Consider the following 17500-nt stretch of genomic DNA (forward strand, 5'->3'; position numbering starts at 1 on the left):
ACGTTAGCTGGCCAAGCCATCAGGAAAATAGAACAGTAACGCCTCAGAAGTCACATAGGTGTAGAAGGTACTGTTAGTTAACCCTAAAACTCAGAGAACTGTCCATGAAACAGAATAATGCCGCACTTTTGCACCAATTTGCAGTTTATACAAAGAAATGCTTTTACACAAATATGCTTAGTTTGAGAATAAAGTTTTTAACAAAATATTTTAGAGTTACGAAAACATTGATTCAACTATGCAGATGAATTCCACAAATGTGGAGCTTATTATGTGAAATACTATTTTTGAAACTTTTTTGTGATATTACTGTCAAAACCTTTCCCAGCAGTAAGGTAGTTATAGATATATTTTAGGGAATAAACAAGATTTATATGTTTAAACTGTAATCATTTATGTATTTATCTGCTTGACAAAATATTCGTATGTACTGTGCATATTCAGAACAACTAATAGTCTCCTCTTTTACTACTCAGGAATAACAGACAATTAGAGGCAGAGCAACATAAACTCAGATGACTGTATCACACTTTATAGTAACCTCACTTTGATATGTTCACATTTCATAATGACTTTAAATAGCCTTAAACTCTTAAGATAACCTCCACACACTCTTAAGATGACTCCACTGGTGCTTCCCTGTGCTCGCCTTAACAAATCTGTAATGGGGGATTAAAAAATATATATAATATAAAAAGAAAGGATTGAGCTCAGTAGACGCGCGTGCAATATGTGCTACCACTGCATATTTAGTGATAAGGTACTGTCCTTGTTTTATTTAATGGTTGTAAATTAAGTAATCAAGTGTGTGTTGTGGTGAATGTTGAAATGTGGAGATGATTTAAATATGGGCCATAATGTTATACACTTGGTATGAGTTTACTGTTACTGTATTGATGATGGTAAATCTTTAAAAATCATTGTGGTTTGGTGTTTGTATGTTGAGCCTTTTCTGGTGATTAAGAGTTGTAGTGTAGTTCATTTTTAAGTTCAAAAGCTATGCAATATTTTATATGTTGATGCTTAAACTATTTGATTCTGTTTGATTGTCCTAGATAAGATGAGTATGTGATGTTTTCATAACACCATCCTTTGAAGTTGATCAATTGTTATATCTGCCCTTATAGAAATAATCTGAGCATCTTGTGAGTCTTAAATCGTTTTATGTGGAGAGAGATTTCTTCTGACGTATCCTCTAGATTTTTAAAGTTGCTTCAAAATTAAAAAGTGAAACTTTATGAACACTTACAGGTTTGGTTTTAATCATTTATATTTTGAATGGGTAGCATTACTTGCCTTGTTTTTGCCAACCTGAACAACAGTGACATGAATGGACTAATTTAGAGACCATGAGAAGGGTTGAAGCAATTCAGTCAAAAATGTACCACCATCTATAAGCTCTCATCAAACCTAAATTCAATTATTATAACAAATGACATACTGTAGGTTCAGTTTTGAACTTGTTGTACGTTGATGTTGTTAGTTATACTGTAGTTATTATTAGCTATCAGCTAATAATTTATTTATGTATTTATCAAAGTATTATTGTGAGGCTAGTGAGAGAGAAATAATTATGGAGCCACTGTCACTGAAGTGAATCAGAGAAAATATGATTTTCTAATATGATTTTTTAATGCTAATTACATAAAGCTAATGTGCGTTGTGTGTGGTTGCAGTCAGTGGACACAACCACAGTATTAGTGGTAGTTCAGGAGGACACCATAGTGCGGTGCAACATCACCGTCCAGCACTAGACAGGGACCCGAGTCTGAATCCGGCCAGTGGCCATTTCCCTAACCCACACCTCATCTCTCACCAACTCCTATCCTCTGTGCTCTTCACTGTCCTATTTCCTAAAAAAAAGATATTTTAAAAAAATAGAAATATTAGTAGTAATACTACACAGTAGTTTGTTGGTTTAATTGCTATGCAATTTCCCATTGCCAACCAGGTGCTAAAAGGTTGCTAACAGGTTAGCAACTATGGTTTTGGGAAACACCCTTAAGTAGTAAAACGATGAAGTAATGTAAACCAAATTACTAATGAATGGGAGACCGTGGTATACAGTTAAGAAAGTGGTATAGTTTACAGTAATATATGTTAAATATAAACATAAATATGTGCCATCGTGTAGCCTTATAAAAGCAGAAGATCTGGATATGCAGTAAGAGCACTGTACAATATGCGCAGTAGTAGCAGTAGCATTATAAGAGTAGTAAAAATGATATAGACATATGCAGTGTATTAACAGCAATATTGTAATAAACTGAATAAATGAATATTCAGTATGAACCGTATAGACAGATATGTACAGTAATTTCCCCGCATAAGCCGCATTGTGTATAAGCCGCAGTTAAAAGAAACAAAACCATATTAAAACCATAACTGCCCCCCTGTATTAACCTCATAGCTGAAGACATTTTGCAAAATCATTGTATAAGCCGCGGCTAATAGTCGGGAAATTACGGTAGTACAGTATGTAGCCTAGATACAGTAGGCTATGTGCAATGCAGTAACAGTAACATTACACAGGAGTAGCAAAATGTAAGTAAGAACAGTAGAATAAGTGTAATTACAGTACATTTTATAAATATAAATAGAATAATGGGATGGGGTGGTGCAATTGTTCGGAGGGACGGGGCTTAGGAAAAGCTTTACAAAATATTATTGGTGTGGTATTTCATTGCTGTGCTTCTTTGCACAGGGTTTGGGGGAATCACAGCTGTCATCCCACAAATGAGTGGTAAATAGGCATCACAGTGATGGCCAACATGTTCACCACTAGAGGGAGATATAACTCTAGATTAACGCCAATTGCCGTCTATCTTCATTGGAAAGGAAATTAACTCTATTGCTTGCAGATTTGTTTTCAGGCTTTGAGAAGAAATCCTTGCAAAAGACTATGATGTGTTTCATTTCTAAATTGCTCACTTAGAAAGAGAATTAGATGGATACAATAAACAGTTAGAATTAGAAATATCAAGCCAGTGAAGTACATCAGGGTATACTGCCAGATTAACTTAATTACATTGATTGTAATTGACTGATGCCAACATGCTTTTAGTAAAATTATCCTTCACCTCTGGCAACGATGATAGAAAAGTCATTCAAAACAGAGCACAAGCATCTCTATCTCTCACCAATCAGAGATGTTCTTGGCTTCTTGTGATTAATGTTTCCGCTCCTGACACAGGTCTTCATTTCCTGGAAGCCTCTGCCTCTCCCCTGGCCAGAGTTCAAATCTGAGGCCCGGCACAGTCGGATGCAGCAAATGCTTAGTGATGTAATTCTGCCAGCACATCCACTCTAAGAAATTACTGCAACATTCTGTAATATTTACTCGCATACTTTATTTATTTATGTAATTTAACTCAATTAACTGTATTCTGTTATCTATCACAGACATACTAATGTAGTGATGGATAGCTACAATTGATGACCTGCCTGACGATTTCTTTTGCTGATTTCCATTTCCAGGACTTGAACAGCAATCTGACCTCTGCAATGTTGATGGGGAGCAATGTCTGACATATATAAATGTATACTGTATATATAAACCCCTTTATTTGATAGAATTCCTATTCTTCCTTTGAACTGTAAAGATTAGCATCCTTAATAACTTTACATCTGAAAACACCTATGACTGCATTTCCTTTGTATTTCCTGTTCAAAATCATGTTTTATAGGGCTTGGTGAGTGCACATCTATTGCTCGTGGGAAAGTAACTGCACACCCTCAGATGTGCAGAGAGAGAAAGAGAAAGAGAAAGAGAAAGAGAGAGAGAGAGAGAGAGAGAGAGAGAGAGACCATAGGGAGGTATCAGTGGATCTATTCCTCAGATCCACTCTTTCACCACACTGGACTAGCCATCACAAGCCCCCCTGGATATCATGATACCCATATCGGATGTATTACGCTCTCCTCTGGCAGTGGACAGTGGAGTGGAATTAGATGACTGCAGATGAACAGAGGCATCTGAGCAGTCACTGTAGGCTACTGTTCAAAGCCAAGTCTAGCTCATCTCTGAATGTTTAAAATCCATTAAAACATGTAGCCTATTATTTAAGTCACTTCAGTCACTTTGAATGGTGATCCTGAAAGAACCAATCCATGTTGTGAGCTGGTTTAGCTATATTAGATCTTTAAGTTTGAATACAAAACACTAACATAGGCTATAGTTATGAACAAAGACACACATGTAGCCATTTCAACGCTAAAAACATTAGATGAAGTTGTCTATAGCCTACTATAGGACAAAACAAAGTAGCCTAGGCTACAGGTGGTGCCCTGCTTGTATAGGCCTATTCTATTGTTTTTATTATTTTATTATGTTATTATTCATTTATCTATTACACGAGTGGAACGCTTCATTCATACCTTGACTTTAATGTCCCTGAACCACAGAGACGCCTTTACACATTTTAATAAAGACACATGTAGGCTATTTAATTGGTCTTACACCCTCTGACGTCAGTACTTGTAGTGGCGGAAGCTGAAAGTTCTCCGTGTGGCAAACTACGATGTTGCAGTTTATGTGCATTAGGGGTTGCCGCTTCAACTAGGTATCTTAGCTCAATGGACGTGTCATTGCTTCACAACAACGTAAAGAAGGAATCAAAGAGTGGGACCGTGTCTGGCACCAAGTAAGTTTCTTTGCGCGTAGTTTCGTGTGGTCCCGGGTTATTGAAGACACCTTGTTACGAAGCTGTTTCATTTGCTACAATGTGGGAACATGAGGAATTCGAAAGACATTGGAAGAAGGAATTTCCCGATGGGGAAGTGCCGAGAATGGACATACAGTCGGTGGAAGACGCTGAAATGGAACTGGACAAATGTAAAATCAATCTCAGAAAATTGCAGCAGGCACTTGCGGAGGAAAAATTTAAAATGATTTTCCTTCAGACTTCTCTCACCAGAAGTAAGAAAAGTTATGACAAAGAAAGGTGGGAACGCACCGACCAGAACGAGTCGGATGTCTACACCATGATTTCCAAACCCGATAAGGCACAACAGAAACGAGAACAGTCTATCGAAATAAAAGACACGGAACGCCCAGTGCAGCCTGAGAAAGACCCGGTGATTAGTAAACAAGGTGAAGATCCCGCTCGTATTTGTCCATTTGTTCGTAATACGCCAGGCAGACCAAGTAAACCAGGTAAACCCGTCCCACCTCCACGGAAACATCTGAGCTCCCAGAAGGGAACACCTACTCCAGCATCGACTCCAGCACCTATCCCAACACCTATCCCAGCACCTACCCCAGCGCCTGCCCCAGTACCTACATCACAAGTCGTTGATGGCAGCTGTATTAGCCGTGCCGAGGGTCGTTCTGATCCAGGCAGTGACCATGAGTATGAGGAGGTGGGACTGAACCATAACTTTGTCTCGAGAAACCTTGTAAATCCCAATGCAGGAGACTCCCAAAGACGGAATCCGCATAAGGATGCCCTGCGACCGTTTCGTCTCAGCAATGATATGGACTCCAGTGATGATGGAAGGCTTTCGCCTTTGGGCATTCGGTTGGCAGGGAGTTCCGGACGCAGCACTCCTGACAGACGTAGTGATGGATATCTGAGTTCAGATTCAGGTAATGATATGTTTATGTCATTCGCTGTGATTGCATTATTCCCCAAAAGTGACACTATGTGAATGAAGATAGAGCTGTCACTATCAATGACAATTAGGATGCTGCTTGGGTAGGCTTGATAGCACTGTGGAACTCTGCGTCCTCATAATATGACATCCACACATGTTGAAGTCAACTCATTTCAGTATATGTCAAAGATGCAGTTAGTCACTTCAGCTTTGGGGAAGTTGGCTGAGGACTGGTCAGAGATAATTACTCACATGGTGTTTGAACTTCCCATTTCAAGGTTTTATCACAGATTTAACCAGAGGTGTACAGTAGTGGTAAAATAAGAGGTGGGTACACCATGAAACTATGTGGACTCTGCCATGTAGGATTTTTAAAAAGACATTCAGAACCTGTTTTATGGTTTTTAAGTCCAAATGCCTCTTCCTGCAGAGCCGAGTCAGGCCCTACAGTGGGAGCTCATGTAGAGACTGACAGGAGGCTATACAAACTCATGATGCTGAGGTGCATGTAAAGGTTGAATTAGCAGACTGTAAGTAATGGTTACTTGTGGTACACTTGAGTGGGGTATGTGTGTTGTGGGTTGGATGTGGCCGCAGGTTTCTGACCATGTCCTATTTAAGAATGAAGACATTTCCGAGAATGGATTAGAAAAGATTTTTGCGTTAGTGTGAAGAAGCATCATCCATCATTTGTATCATTTCACACAGAGCATCAATCCTTTTTTTGAGTCAGGAAAGGCACTTGGTGTCATGTCGCATTCTCATGGGCTTCAACTATGACGATTAGGAATAGGCCTAAATCTGAGGCGTGTGTGTGTGAGAGAGAAAGAGAAAGAGGGGGAGAGAGAGAGAGAGAGAGAGAGAGAATAACATGTGTTGAGTATGTGGGGCAAGTGTCAGACTAAACTAGTGGTTAGCTTGTTTCTTAATTTGTAGGCGCAGCAGTCGTCCATGCATGCAGCGTAAAGCATGGTGGGTTGCAGTAGGCCCTGTCTTCATGCTGATTTTGAAGAGTGTGTTTGTATGCCAGTCGTGATGGGCAGTGGTTTCGGTCTGCTTGTGTGTGCTTTTGGCTCAGAATAACCCGTGGTTAGACTGCATTGCTTAACGTTTGCTTTCATGAGAAAGTCTGTTGTGTGCTCAGTTCCTTTTCCTCTGTTTGTTTGTTTAATGAGTTCATCCTTCTGAAGAATCTCTTGTTCCATTATCTCATTTGGAGTGGACTATGAGGGCTCCACACAGAGGCTCCTGTAAGGGTCTCTGTTCTTCATGCCATCAGTCTAGGTGCTTGTCATTTTCGGTTCTAATGGCACAGGTGTGTAACACAGGTTCGTCATGTTGAAGGTGTGAGCAGAGAAAGGAGTCAGCATTATTATTCCTTCAAATTGGAATCTGTGCCCAGTTTTCAAAGATACGTAGCAGTTACTTTGTTCAAAAATGCATTCGAGTTTTCAGGCATTGCAGTGTGCCTCATAAAATCACAAGATTACATCTAAATACGGACCTAATGCTCTGTTGTTGTTAAGTAGGCCACGCATATTCACTGAGGAACTAAGAGTTCACGTCTCACAGAAAGCAATTGTTGCTATTGTGGCAGCCTTTCACACCAATAATGCTGTTTCAGTTTACCTGATTAATGTCTGATTGAAAAGGCAGGCTGTTCAACAGTGCAGGAAGTCAAATGGAACACAGTTTAACACCTGCAAATGACACACGGACAGTGCACAAGCACAATGCAAACACTCATCAGCTGCAAGGAAGTTCCATGTATGAGTGTGTCTGCCTGTGTCTCTGTCTGTGTGTGTGTGCCCCCTCAGATGCAAGTCCTACAGGCTACCTTCACACCTCTGAGCTATTGCGAGCAGCGCACTGTGTGAAATGTGTGGTTGTGTTCAGCAGGGCACTGCAGGTGGGTTTTTTTGCGGCCCTGCACTGAGCCTGAGCGTCTCAGACTGTGACAGGGCGAGCGAGACGCAGGATGTTCGGTGCTGTGCCTGGGCGTCTGGCGCACATTCAGACTGTGACACGGCGAGCGAGACGCAGGATGTTGGGTGCTGCGCCCGCCTCCAGCCTCCTGCGCTTCGCTAGTCAAGCATCTCCGCTTCGGCTCTGCTAATGTTGCCCTCCATGGCTGTGGCTGCAGGAAGTGGAGGCTAATAATAGCTTAGCGTTAGCGTAGCATCACTTCAGACAGATGGGGCAAATGGATTGAGTTTGTGTGTTGCAGGGCCTCTCCCTGAGGGCCCCTGTCTCCTCTTATGAGGGCAGATTCTCTTACTCACACCGCACCATTTTTCGAGACATACCTCACGCTCGGAGCACTCGAGGGCCTGCCCAGGCCCATCCTGGAGGATCCTGTTTTTTAATGGGAACAGTTGGCTGTCTTCCTGACAAAATAGTGTGTGTGTGTGTGTGTGTGTGCGGGTGTCACTCAGAGGATTGTGACAGTGTCTCTTTCTCTCTCTCTCTCTCTCTGTATGTTTATCGAGAGAGTGTTTTTTGGCCCTATTGTATCGCCATACTCTGTCTCTCTCTCTTTGTGTTTATGTGTTTATGTGTGTGTGTGTCTGTGTGTGTGTGTGTGTGGGGGGGGGGGGGGGGTATGCATGTATGTTCCAATGCATATGTGTTTTCATACTATATGATTATACCGTACACAAAGTCCACCTGACTTGACTTGGTTTGACTACCAAGAGTTTCACATAGGAAGGTAGACTTCCTCCCTAAGTAGGACGTACAGTACAAGCTGCCAAGTCTGAACATCTCTGAAGAGGATGAATCACCTTACCATGACCTTTTGATCCTCCCCCAACCAAGGGCTGGTGCAACTCTCCACACTGACAGAACAGTCCAGAAATAAGCTCAATAGAGAGGGTGTGCCCCATAAAAACTTGACTGTGTGACCCTTCACATACAAAATTGTCTAGCTTTACTAGATCCAAAACAACAAAATGTGTCCATTAAAGAAAGACCGTAGAAAACCATGAATTATATTTGACCAGCTGGGAATGTGAAACAGGTGAGAATTAGATGAATACTGTACTGTGGCCTTTTGGTAGTCTGCACCTGTCTCTGAATGTGAGTTTGCTTTTTCTGATCTTAGAATAGTTTTAAATAGTGTTTGCATCCTGTCCAATTTAAATGTAATTCTTTAGTTGGACTTTACACTTTGCTAGTCATTTAAATTAGAGGAAGTGTGTGTATTTATCTTTTTTGTTGGTTTAAAGCAGTCTGTCATGAATGGAACGAGGAAATATCATTTGAATTTTCTGCAAAACTTTTCTGTTTTTTTTAGACAGCTCTAGTTCTCATCCTCCCATCATGTATGCAATTAGACTTCCTGTGTGTGTATGTGTGTGTGTGTGTGTGTGTGTGTGTGTGTCCGTGTGTCCTGGAGTATGCAAATGAGCCAGGAGGTGATAGTGTTAATGTGTTTTTGCACACTTGCACAAGTACAGGATATGACCACATGTTAAACAGAAGTGACTCATTTGAAAGCATTTGAAAGTATGAGAAGCTATACATTTCATACACAGAGGAATTGCGCAAAACAAATCATATCTCAACGTTTCTCCGCTTGGCACTGTTTACTCATGGTCTCTGTGTATTTCCTTGTTTGTTTACGCTTCCATTTTCACTTTGTCCATCTCCAGAGGTCAGTTTCCAGTGACAATGTTTCAGGACTCTCCTCCCTCAATTACACTGATCTCTTCCTTTAGTTGTTTACAGTTCCTAGTAATTACTGTATTGTACAGCCTCTATGGAATGTTTGGTTCAGTAGTACAGTGGGGAGTGGGGTTATTTGTGTGTGTGTGTGTGTGTGTGTGTGTGTGTGTGTGTGTGTGTGTGTGTGTGTGTGTGTGTGTGTGTGTGTGTGTGTGTGTGTGTGTGTGTGTGTGTGTGTGTGTGTGTGTGTGTGTGTGTGTGTGTGTGTGTGTGTGTGTGTGTGTGTGTGTGTGTGTGTGTGTGTGTGTGTGTGTGTGTGTGTGTGTGTGTGTGTGTGTGTGTGTGTGTGCGTGCATGTGTGCGCCAGGGGCGTCTGTGTTTGCACGTCATGGAAGCATGACTCCTACCTCTTATCTACACATTGACAGAGAGGTTCGTCTGATCAGGTGAGCTCGCAGAGCTGAGACTGCTTGCAGGTTAATCCTGTTTGTTCCTCAGTTTTGTCTGATGAGGAGCATTTCACTTGTCCAGTCATATTGTGCAAGTGCTGAACTGCCCTCAGGGTCATTCCATGTCCCATCAGATAAGGTTGTTGCTGCAATGTCTAGTTGTTGCCTGTTAATAGATTTTGTTCAGACCTTTTCTGTATCATGAATGAGTCCCCAAAAAAGTCTGTGAAATGTTGCATGTTTTCATATATTTTTCAGCTCATGATATTTAATACGTATTCAGCACATGACAAACACATCATCAAGGAAGCAATGTTTGGACATTCATATTTTGAAAAATGTTATTCATAGGTAGCCCAAACTTTGTTGGACAGAAGATAAACATGTTCTCAACACAAAGAACCTTTAAAGGTCAGTATAGTGTGCTCTTTTAGTTTCTATTAGGCTCTAGATTTGGAGAAAACAAGAAAAAAAGAGTTATAACTGTTTTTTGTACGCATTTGGTATCAATCATTATTATTTTCTTTAAATAGTACCTCTACTACCCATAGCACTTTCAAGGATGGAGAGGAAATATTGACCAACCCATTTTTCACACACTCTCCTTTTGCGTCATGTAAAATTGTTTTTGGTCCACATTTTTTGTACATGCTGCTCTCAAGTCTGGTGAAGCCAGTTCCTTTGATTATAGTGGAAGCTGATTGTTGCAGCAGACGCTACGCAAACGGAATGCCTCAGTTACGCGCCCGGAGTAGCCTAGAATCAGTGGAGCAGACCAGGCAGTGTTGTGAAAGGCCTGACCCATGACAGGGCGCTGCACATCCACAATTGCATTACAGTACGTGATTGCGTCATTGTTCTGCCAAGTGGAATTGTTCAAAAGAAAAACAGATGACTCTTAACTTTGTTTGGGTGTAAAAATGTGATTCAGATGTCTGGCGAGCTTTGTTTAAAGACATGTACATGTCATTTGCTGTTGTTTTCTGAATACCTGGTCTATTCAGTCAAGACAGTGGAGTGTTTGAACTCACCAGCAACTAATCCCTTTTAAATTGACTTAATTATTGCTCTCATCTTATTACATACAGTCTGTCAGTAGCTCTCTCTGTATTTTTTTAAGTCTTTATTTCCCTCTGTATCTTTCGCTCTTTCTCTCTCTATCTCACACACACACACTCTCAGTCAGTCAGTCACTCACTGACTCATACACACACAAACTTTTTCTCTCCCCCCCTCACCCCTTACACATACACACCCCTTAGCAATCTTTCTCTAGATGAACCACACTACACTCGTTAACTGACAGCCTGCTTTGGCTGCCATGGAAACCTGTCGAACAGGGCAGGATATGCTGACCACTGTGGTCTCTGTGGAGGGGAGACAGGTTTTGCCTTCTTGCCTCTCGAGGGCCTCTCCCAGCTGTGCTACACCTCACCAGTTTGAGGTCAGGAAACCACGGATTTGTCTCAAAGACGCCCCGTTCGCAGGAAGACACAGGCTTACTCATTAACGGCCAAAAGTTCCAACGTTGTTGAAAGTGAGAAGACTTTTGTACGTCAGATGCACTACTGAGTGGTCGTCATGACGGGGGACCATGTGTGCGTCCCCCCCCCCCCCCATCAGGTTTGTGGTATATGACGACGATCACATAGGCTGTGCGAACACTAGTGAAAGTCATGCTCCTGTACGCAGTGAATGAAAACCCAAATGAGTGGCCGCGGATGAGCCTTTTACAGCCCATGAGCTGGACAAAGGTCACTACTCTCTCTGTGTGGTGAATGGGGAGCCACACAGCAAAGCTCCTGTGTGTGGGACTGGTCTCCAGTTAATGTCACACAGTGGCATACACAGTGGCTCTATGTAAGGATGTGCTGTTTCTCTCATTGGATACACACACACACACACACAGTTTTAAAAAGCAACACACTGATTGACTGTATAGAAAAGAGTTGCTTTTTAGATCAGTGGGGCAACATGACATGTGTGCCGCCTTTCTGCAGTTGGGCATAGTTTAGGGCGGTCAGTGGCTCTCTTTTTCCGTATTCCTTTGTTTTCGTCCAACAGCTCATCATTTTCACTTCCTCGTCAGGTGAAATGGGGAACAAGCAGCCTGTCAGATTTGCAGTGCTTGCACTCACTGTGATACTCAGAGCTTTAGAACACTTGTGGTCTGTTCTCTTTCTTCTCTCTCTCTCTCTCTATTGTCTCTCTCTCCGTCTCTTTCTCTCTCTTTCTCTCTTTCTCTGCTCATTTCCTGTTTCATTAGCTGCTTGTGGTGAAACGTGTGTGTGTGTGTGTGGCTGGTATAAGAAACAGTCCAACCCTTTCGTACAGCTTACCCTTCCCCATTGCGAAATGATTCTGTAAGATATTTTTAGAATGAACATTTTTCAAACAAAATACTTAAAAGTAGTTTAAAATAGCTTTTTAGCTATAGGGCCTAAGTAGTTTAAGCACCAATGTAGTGTTAATATAATATAATATAATTTATGAAATAGCTGTATAAACTATGTGATGTTTGCGGAGTAGCAGAGTGTGATGGTAAATTGACTTTGTTCTTCACGCCACACGACATGTTTAGTGTTTGTAAAGAGAGAGCACGAGGTCTCTGGTCCACTTAGCGGTCCACACAGTAATGATTAACCCCTCGTCCCCTTCCTCTGCAGGTGTGTGTGCTCCAGACCTCCATTTTAAAGCCCTGAATGGTCTCATTATTTTCAAATTTTCTCATGTTATCTATTTGAGCTGAGTGCCAGGGAAACACACTTAGCGATAAAAGCACCAGTTGATTACCCTGGAAACCCAGAGTTCTCGCGAGAGCACAATTTGAATTTGCTTGGCGAATCACTGTGGTAATCAGTAATGGGGCCCGTTACCCATGACCTTGGAGCCGACCTGCACCAATCACATCGGTGTATCTGATACAGGCGGGCCAGAGGCGACCAAAACAGATGATGATGTCAGCGCTACAACGTCGAGGTCTAGAATCAGTCATTAAACATTGTTCGGAGTGTAATCCAATTGTGTCGAAGTTCGGCATCAGTCATTAAACACTGGTCGTAGTGTTATCTAATTGCGTGCAGTGATTTTCAAATGCACACTTGGTGCCGCCACTTGAGTTGGGCCGGTTTCATTATTCATGTAGCCAGACACTAAATCTCTCTAGATGACCCAGACTCTAGATCTCTCTAGGTGTGGGTCGGGATTTCCAGGCCACTAGTTGATCTCACGTCCGTGCGTCAAGTCTGTGGGTATGAGGAAGCCTCTTGCAGGTGCCATGTCCGTCTCTAGCTGATTCATCAGTGGTCGTCTCACATGTAGATGGTGACAACAGATCCTGAGCTAGAAAAGCAGAAGCCCTATTGGTGCTGATTGCAGGCATCTCTGCTTGGTTGTGAGAGTGTTTCTCGTGGGCGTGTGTAATGTGTAGTGCGTAGTAGTGCGTAGATGGTGTGTGTGCGCACGCATGGTGCCAGTAATTGCATCCATTATCCTCGGTTAACACAATAGGCTGAGTCACAGACGTAATAGTTAAAGAGTCAGCTCATCTTGACCCCTCTGCCTGGGTGACGCATCTCTCACACATGTTGCCCCCCACTAGCACTCAGCTCTCCCGCCCACACCCCTCCTTTGTCCATTATCAGCCTGCGAGGGTCTGGACATTTGACTCATCTGGACACCATGTTGAGGGGGCACGGTGGAATGGCATTGGCAGAGTCTCAGGCCTTGTTATAGATAGAGCCCTTTTTTGACATAGCCACAAGCACTAGACTTTTTCCATCGCTACTTGTCAGAGATGTTGCTTCAAAGCAGCACACTTACGTGTCCCCAGTGTAATGAGCCTCGTCACGGCGGTTTTATTTTATATTTTTGTGTACATTTGTGGTGACATTATTATCCTGCAGAGTTCTTTCTCACACCTGTGGCACATTGTCCATGTCATGAGAGCAAATAATAACTGGAACAGATTTTGGTCATCTGGGGACCACCCATTGTTTGTCTCTATAGTATTTGAGTACCCTTTATATAAGTGAGGTTAAACTATTGCTATTTTTGTTATTTCTCATTTATTTGTTCATTTTAGACGATCATTCTTTGTGAAATATATTTAGAGCACATTTACATGCCTTGCCCACTGGGGGGCGATAGAGAACAGCTAATGTTACTAGCTAATGTGAATGTATTAAAGTGTTTTGACTCTGGGCTTGTGCTGATGTTATGGTGCTGACCTTTGAGAGGATGGCGGGGTGCTTGGTGGTTGGTACTAACTGGACCCCGTCCAGGGAGTGCCTTGACGAATGGACTTCAATCTCCTGTGGTGGGCTGGTAGCCCGCGGTTATGTTATGATTGATGTTTTGGAAAAGCAATTTGCTCTTGAGCAAGGTGTTTCTTCTCCTCCTCCTCCTCCTCCTCCTCCTCCTCCTCCTCCTCATCTCCTCTTCTCTCTTGCCCTTTTCCCTGGCTCTCCTCCCATTCTCCATTTCTCCATCTCATGTCCTGCTTCTCTCGTTTATGTACCTCTCTCTCTCCTTCCCTTCTTACATTCCCTCTCCATCTCTCTCAGCATGTCAGTCTCTCACCCTCTCAGTCTGGGTGTGTCTTTGGGGGTTAATGCAGGTCTATTAGTCTCCTGTCTCTCCTGCTAGCCTGTCAAATGGTTTGGGGTTATTAGGCCAGTGCTTCGGTGACTTGGGCTACTGACTGAGATGGTCTGACTGGTGTACGGAATCCACAATGAACACATTTCACATGATGTGCAAAAGGGACTGTTCCATTCATTATCTGTCTGTCTGTGTGTATTTTGGTCTTATATGTTTATGTTTATAATTGTGTGTATGTGTCCGTTTTTGTATTTGTGTGTGTGTGTGTATGTGTGTGTGTGTCTGAGACTGTGTGATGCTCTGTGAAGCCACTGCCATGTAGACAGAGCTGAAATAGGCCAAACGTAGATTTCTGCATGAAAACAAACACTAATGAAATCCAAGCGGCATGAATAAATCATCAGGCAGAGGGCATGTGTGTGTACATGTGTGTGGGTGTGCGCATGTGCGCATGTGTCTGCACATGTTTATGTGTGTGTGTGTGTGTGTGTGTGTGTGTGTGTGTGTGTGTGTGAGGGGTGGGAGTTTCTCTTCCAGGCCACCTCATCTACTCTCTGTCCAATGGCATGCCACTTCCAGGATGCTGCGTCTGACCTCAATAGATCAAAGTGATTTTGGTCGGCACGGAACGTGCCAGCGCACTCACACGCCACACACATCCGGGCACAGCTCTCTCTTCCTTCCTTTTCTCTCTCTCTCTCTCTCTCTCTCTCTCTCTCTCTCTCTCTCACACTCCCTTCCTTTTCTCTCTCTCTCCTCCTTTCTTGCGCTCTCTCTCACTCCCTTCCTTTGCTCTCTCTCTCTTTCTCTCTCTCTCTCTCTCTTTTTCATTCTCTCTTTCTCTTTCTTTCTCTCTCTCTCCTCTTCCTCTCTCTCTCTCTCTCTCCTCCTTTCTTGCTCTCTCTCTCTCTCCTCTTCCTCTCTCTCTCTCTCTCATTCTTATTCTTTATCTGTCTCTCTCTTATTCTTAAAGAACATGGGACTTGGCTTAGGCCTGTCTGTGCTAGACACACAAAGGGTTATCAGAAAGTCAAGGTAGACAGTGTGTGTGTGTGTGTGTGTGTGTGTGTGTGTGTGTGTGTGTGTGTGTGTGTGTGTGTGTGTGTGTGTGTGTGTGTGTGTGTGTGTGTGTGTGTGTGTGTGTGTGTGTGTGTGTGTGTGTGTGTGTGTGTGTGTGTGTGTGTGTGTGTGTGTGTGTGTGTGTGTGTGTGTGTGTGTGTGTGTGTGTGTGTGTGTGATGGAGGGACAACCAAGGGCCTGTGGAGGCTGCAGTTCCGCCGGTCCTGCTGGGAAGGGGTTGCTAATTGGACGATGACAAAGGAGACCGAAGGGGTGGTGGTGGACAGTGCATGGCTGCTGCCCTCATGTGTCGTAACTCTCCCTCCTTCTCTCTCTCTCACACACACACACACACACACACACACACACACACACACTTTGCTCACCATACACTTTTACATCATAAGCTTTAGGGGGTGTTTGGATGAGCTTCATTACAGTCCAAACCCAACAGAGTGAAACAAAGGGCTGCTAGTGTAAATAATGGCGTTTGGGCCCCTTATTACCACTGATTTGTTAAAGTGGCCTCATCCAGTGTTTTCCAGCACTGTTGCCTAAACAGGATCACTTCTCAAAAATATTATACACAAAGGCACAAACATGCATACTCTTGCCCTCACAAATGCACTAGTAATACTGGAAGTAAGCAAAAGGTGCTAAAGTACACTCTCAAATTACACAGCAAATATGTGTTATATCTCTTAGTAATGAAATGTTTGAACAGGCCTTAATGATGATTTATATGTGTAGTATTCCAGCTGTGTGTGTGTGTGTGTGTGTGTGTGTGTGTGTGTGTTTGTGTGTAAAAGTGTGTAAGGGGGAGAGGGAGATGAGAGAAAGCAGGGGATGCACTGGGGTAGAGAGGGTGAAAAATAACACCTCAAGAACTGGCTCTGTACAAAGAGGAAGAGAGAGAGAGAGATGCCAGACAAAGAAATGAAGAAAGAGATTGAGAGAACATGCAGAAGGAGGGAAAGAGGGGAGGGGGAGGGGCTGAAAATGATGTGTCTTCATATGCATCCTTATTTTGTGTGTGTGCGTGTGTGTGTGTGTGTGTGTGTGTGTGTAAGACATGAGTTGTGTATGATGAGCCTTGTTGGTTTTTGCCAGATGAGGATGTGGTGTGTCTGTTCCAATAAATGCAACCCCCCCCCCCCCCCCACCCCACCTTACACACACACACACACACACACACACACACACACACACACACACACACACACACACACACACACACAGGACCACAGGACACCCACCAGGAACAATTATTCCTTTGCAGTATTACTGATGCGATATCACAAGCTGATACACCGAGACTCTGAGATTCACACACACCTAACTAGTGCACGTCCTTTGTGTCTACTCAGTCTTCCGGAGATCCATTTGAGATTAGATTGCCTTGAGAGTGGATTCAGTCCTGACTGATTAAATTATCACCGGCTGCAGTTATTGTGTAATAATCATTAAACCCTCTCCGTCTGTCTCCGCTGCCAGCGTGGTTGAGGCGCCGGTGTGTGTGGCTGCGTTGGTACAGCACGGGTGCAGCCTGGTGTGGCTGTGTGTGTGTGTGTGTGTGTGTGTGTGTGTGTGTGTGTGTGTGTGTGTGTGTGTGTGTGTGTGTGTGTGTGTGTGTGTGTGTGTGTGTGTGTGTGTGTGTGTGCCCCTTTTTTCCCTGGCAGCTCAGCCGAGGTGGCGTGGAGGAGCGGTGGGTTGTGCCAGAGGAGGAGGGTGGTAGCGGCAGCGAGGTAATCCGGACGGGATTGGGAGATTAGTAGTGATGCGGAACGTGGAGATGTTTTTTTTTTTTCTTCTAAGCGCCGTGTTTTACTGGATGGTGGCATTAATTCAGTGGCCCCCTCCTCTCTCTCTCTCTCTCTCTCTCTTTCTTTCTTTCTTTCTTTCTTTCTCTCTCTCTCCTCTCTCTGTATATCTCTCTCTCTCTCTGTATTAATCTCTCTCTCTCTCTCTCTCTCTCCCTGTATATATCTTTCTCTCTTTCTCTCCTCTCTCTGTATATATATCTCTCTCTCACTCTCTCTCTGTATTCATTTCTCTCTCTCTCTCTGTATTCCTCTTTCTCTCTCTCTCTCTCTGTCTCTCTCTTTCTCACTCACGCACACTTGCACGCT

At 43.2% G+C, this 17500-nt stretch overlaps 2 protein-coding genes across 2 annotated transcripts in view; both read left to right on the top strand.

The window, feature by feature from the left end:
- The window catches only part of aspa (aspartoacylase), a 6884-nt gene extending 5636 nt beyond the window's left edge, over positions 1 to 1248 (top strand). The window contains exon 6 of the mRNA XM_062536195.1: positions 1 to 1248. This exon is cut by the window's left edge and continues 159 nt beyond it. Within this exon, the coding sequence (XP_062392179.1) occupies positions 1 to 39 (39 nt within the window). The 3' untranslated portion in view covers positions 40 to 1248.
- Positions 1249 to 4545: 3297 nt separating this feature from the next.
- abr (ABR activator of RhoGEF and GTPase) overlaps positions 4546 to 17500 on the top strand; it is a 153761-nt gene continuing 140806 nt past the window's right edge. Inside the window, exon 1 of the mRNA XM_062536178.1 lies at positions 4546 to 5587. Coding sequence (XP_062392162.1) covers positions 4723 to 5587 — 865 coding nt within the window. The 5' untranslated portion in view covers positions 4546 to 4722. The remainder of the gene's footprint in view (positions 5588 to 17500) is intronic.

Source organism: Sardina pilchardus, chromosome 5 (genome assembly GCF_963854185.1).
Source record: "Sardina pilchardus chromosome 5, fSarPil1.1, whole genome shotgun sequence".
Taxonomy (NCBI): domain Eukaryota; kingdom Metazoa; phylum Chordata; class Actinopteri; order Clupeiformes; family Clupeidae; genus Sardina; species Sardina pilchardus.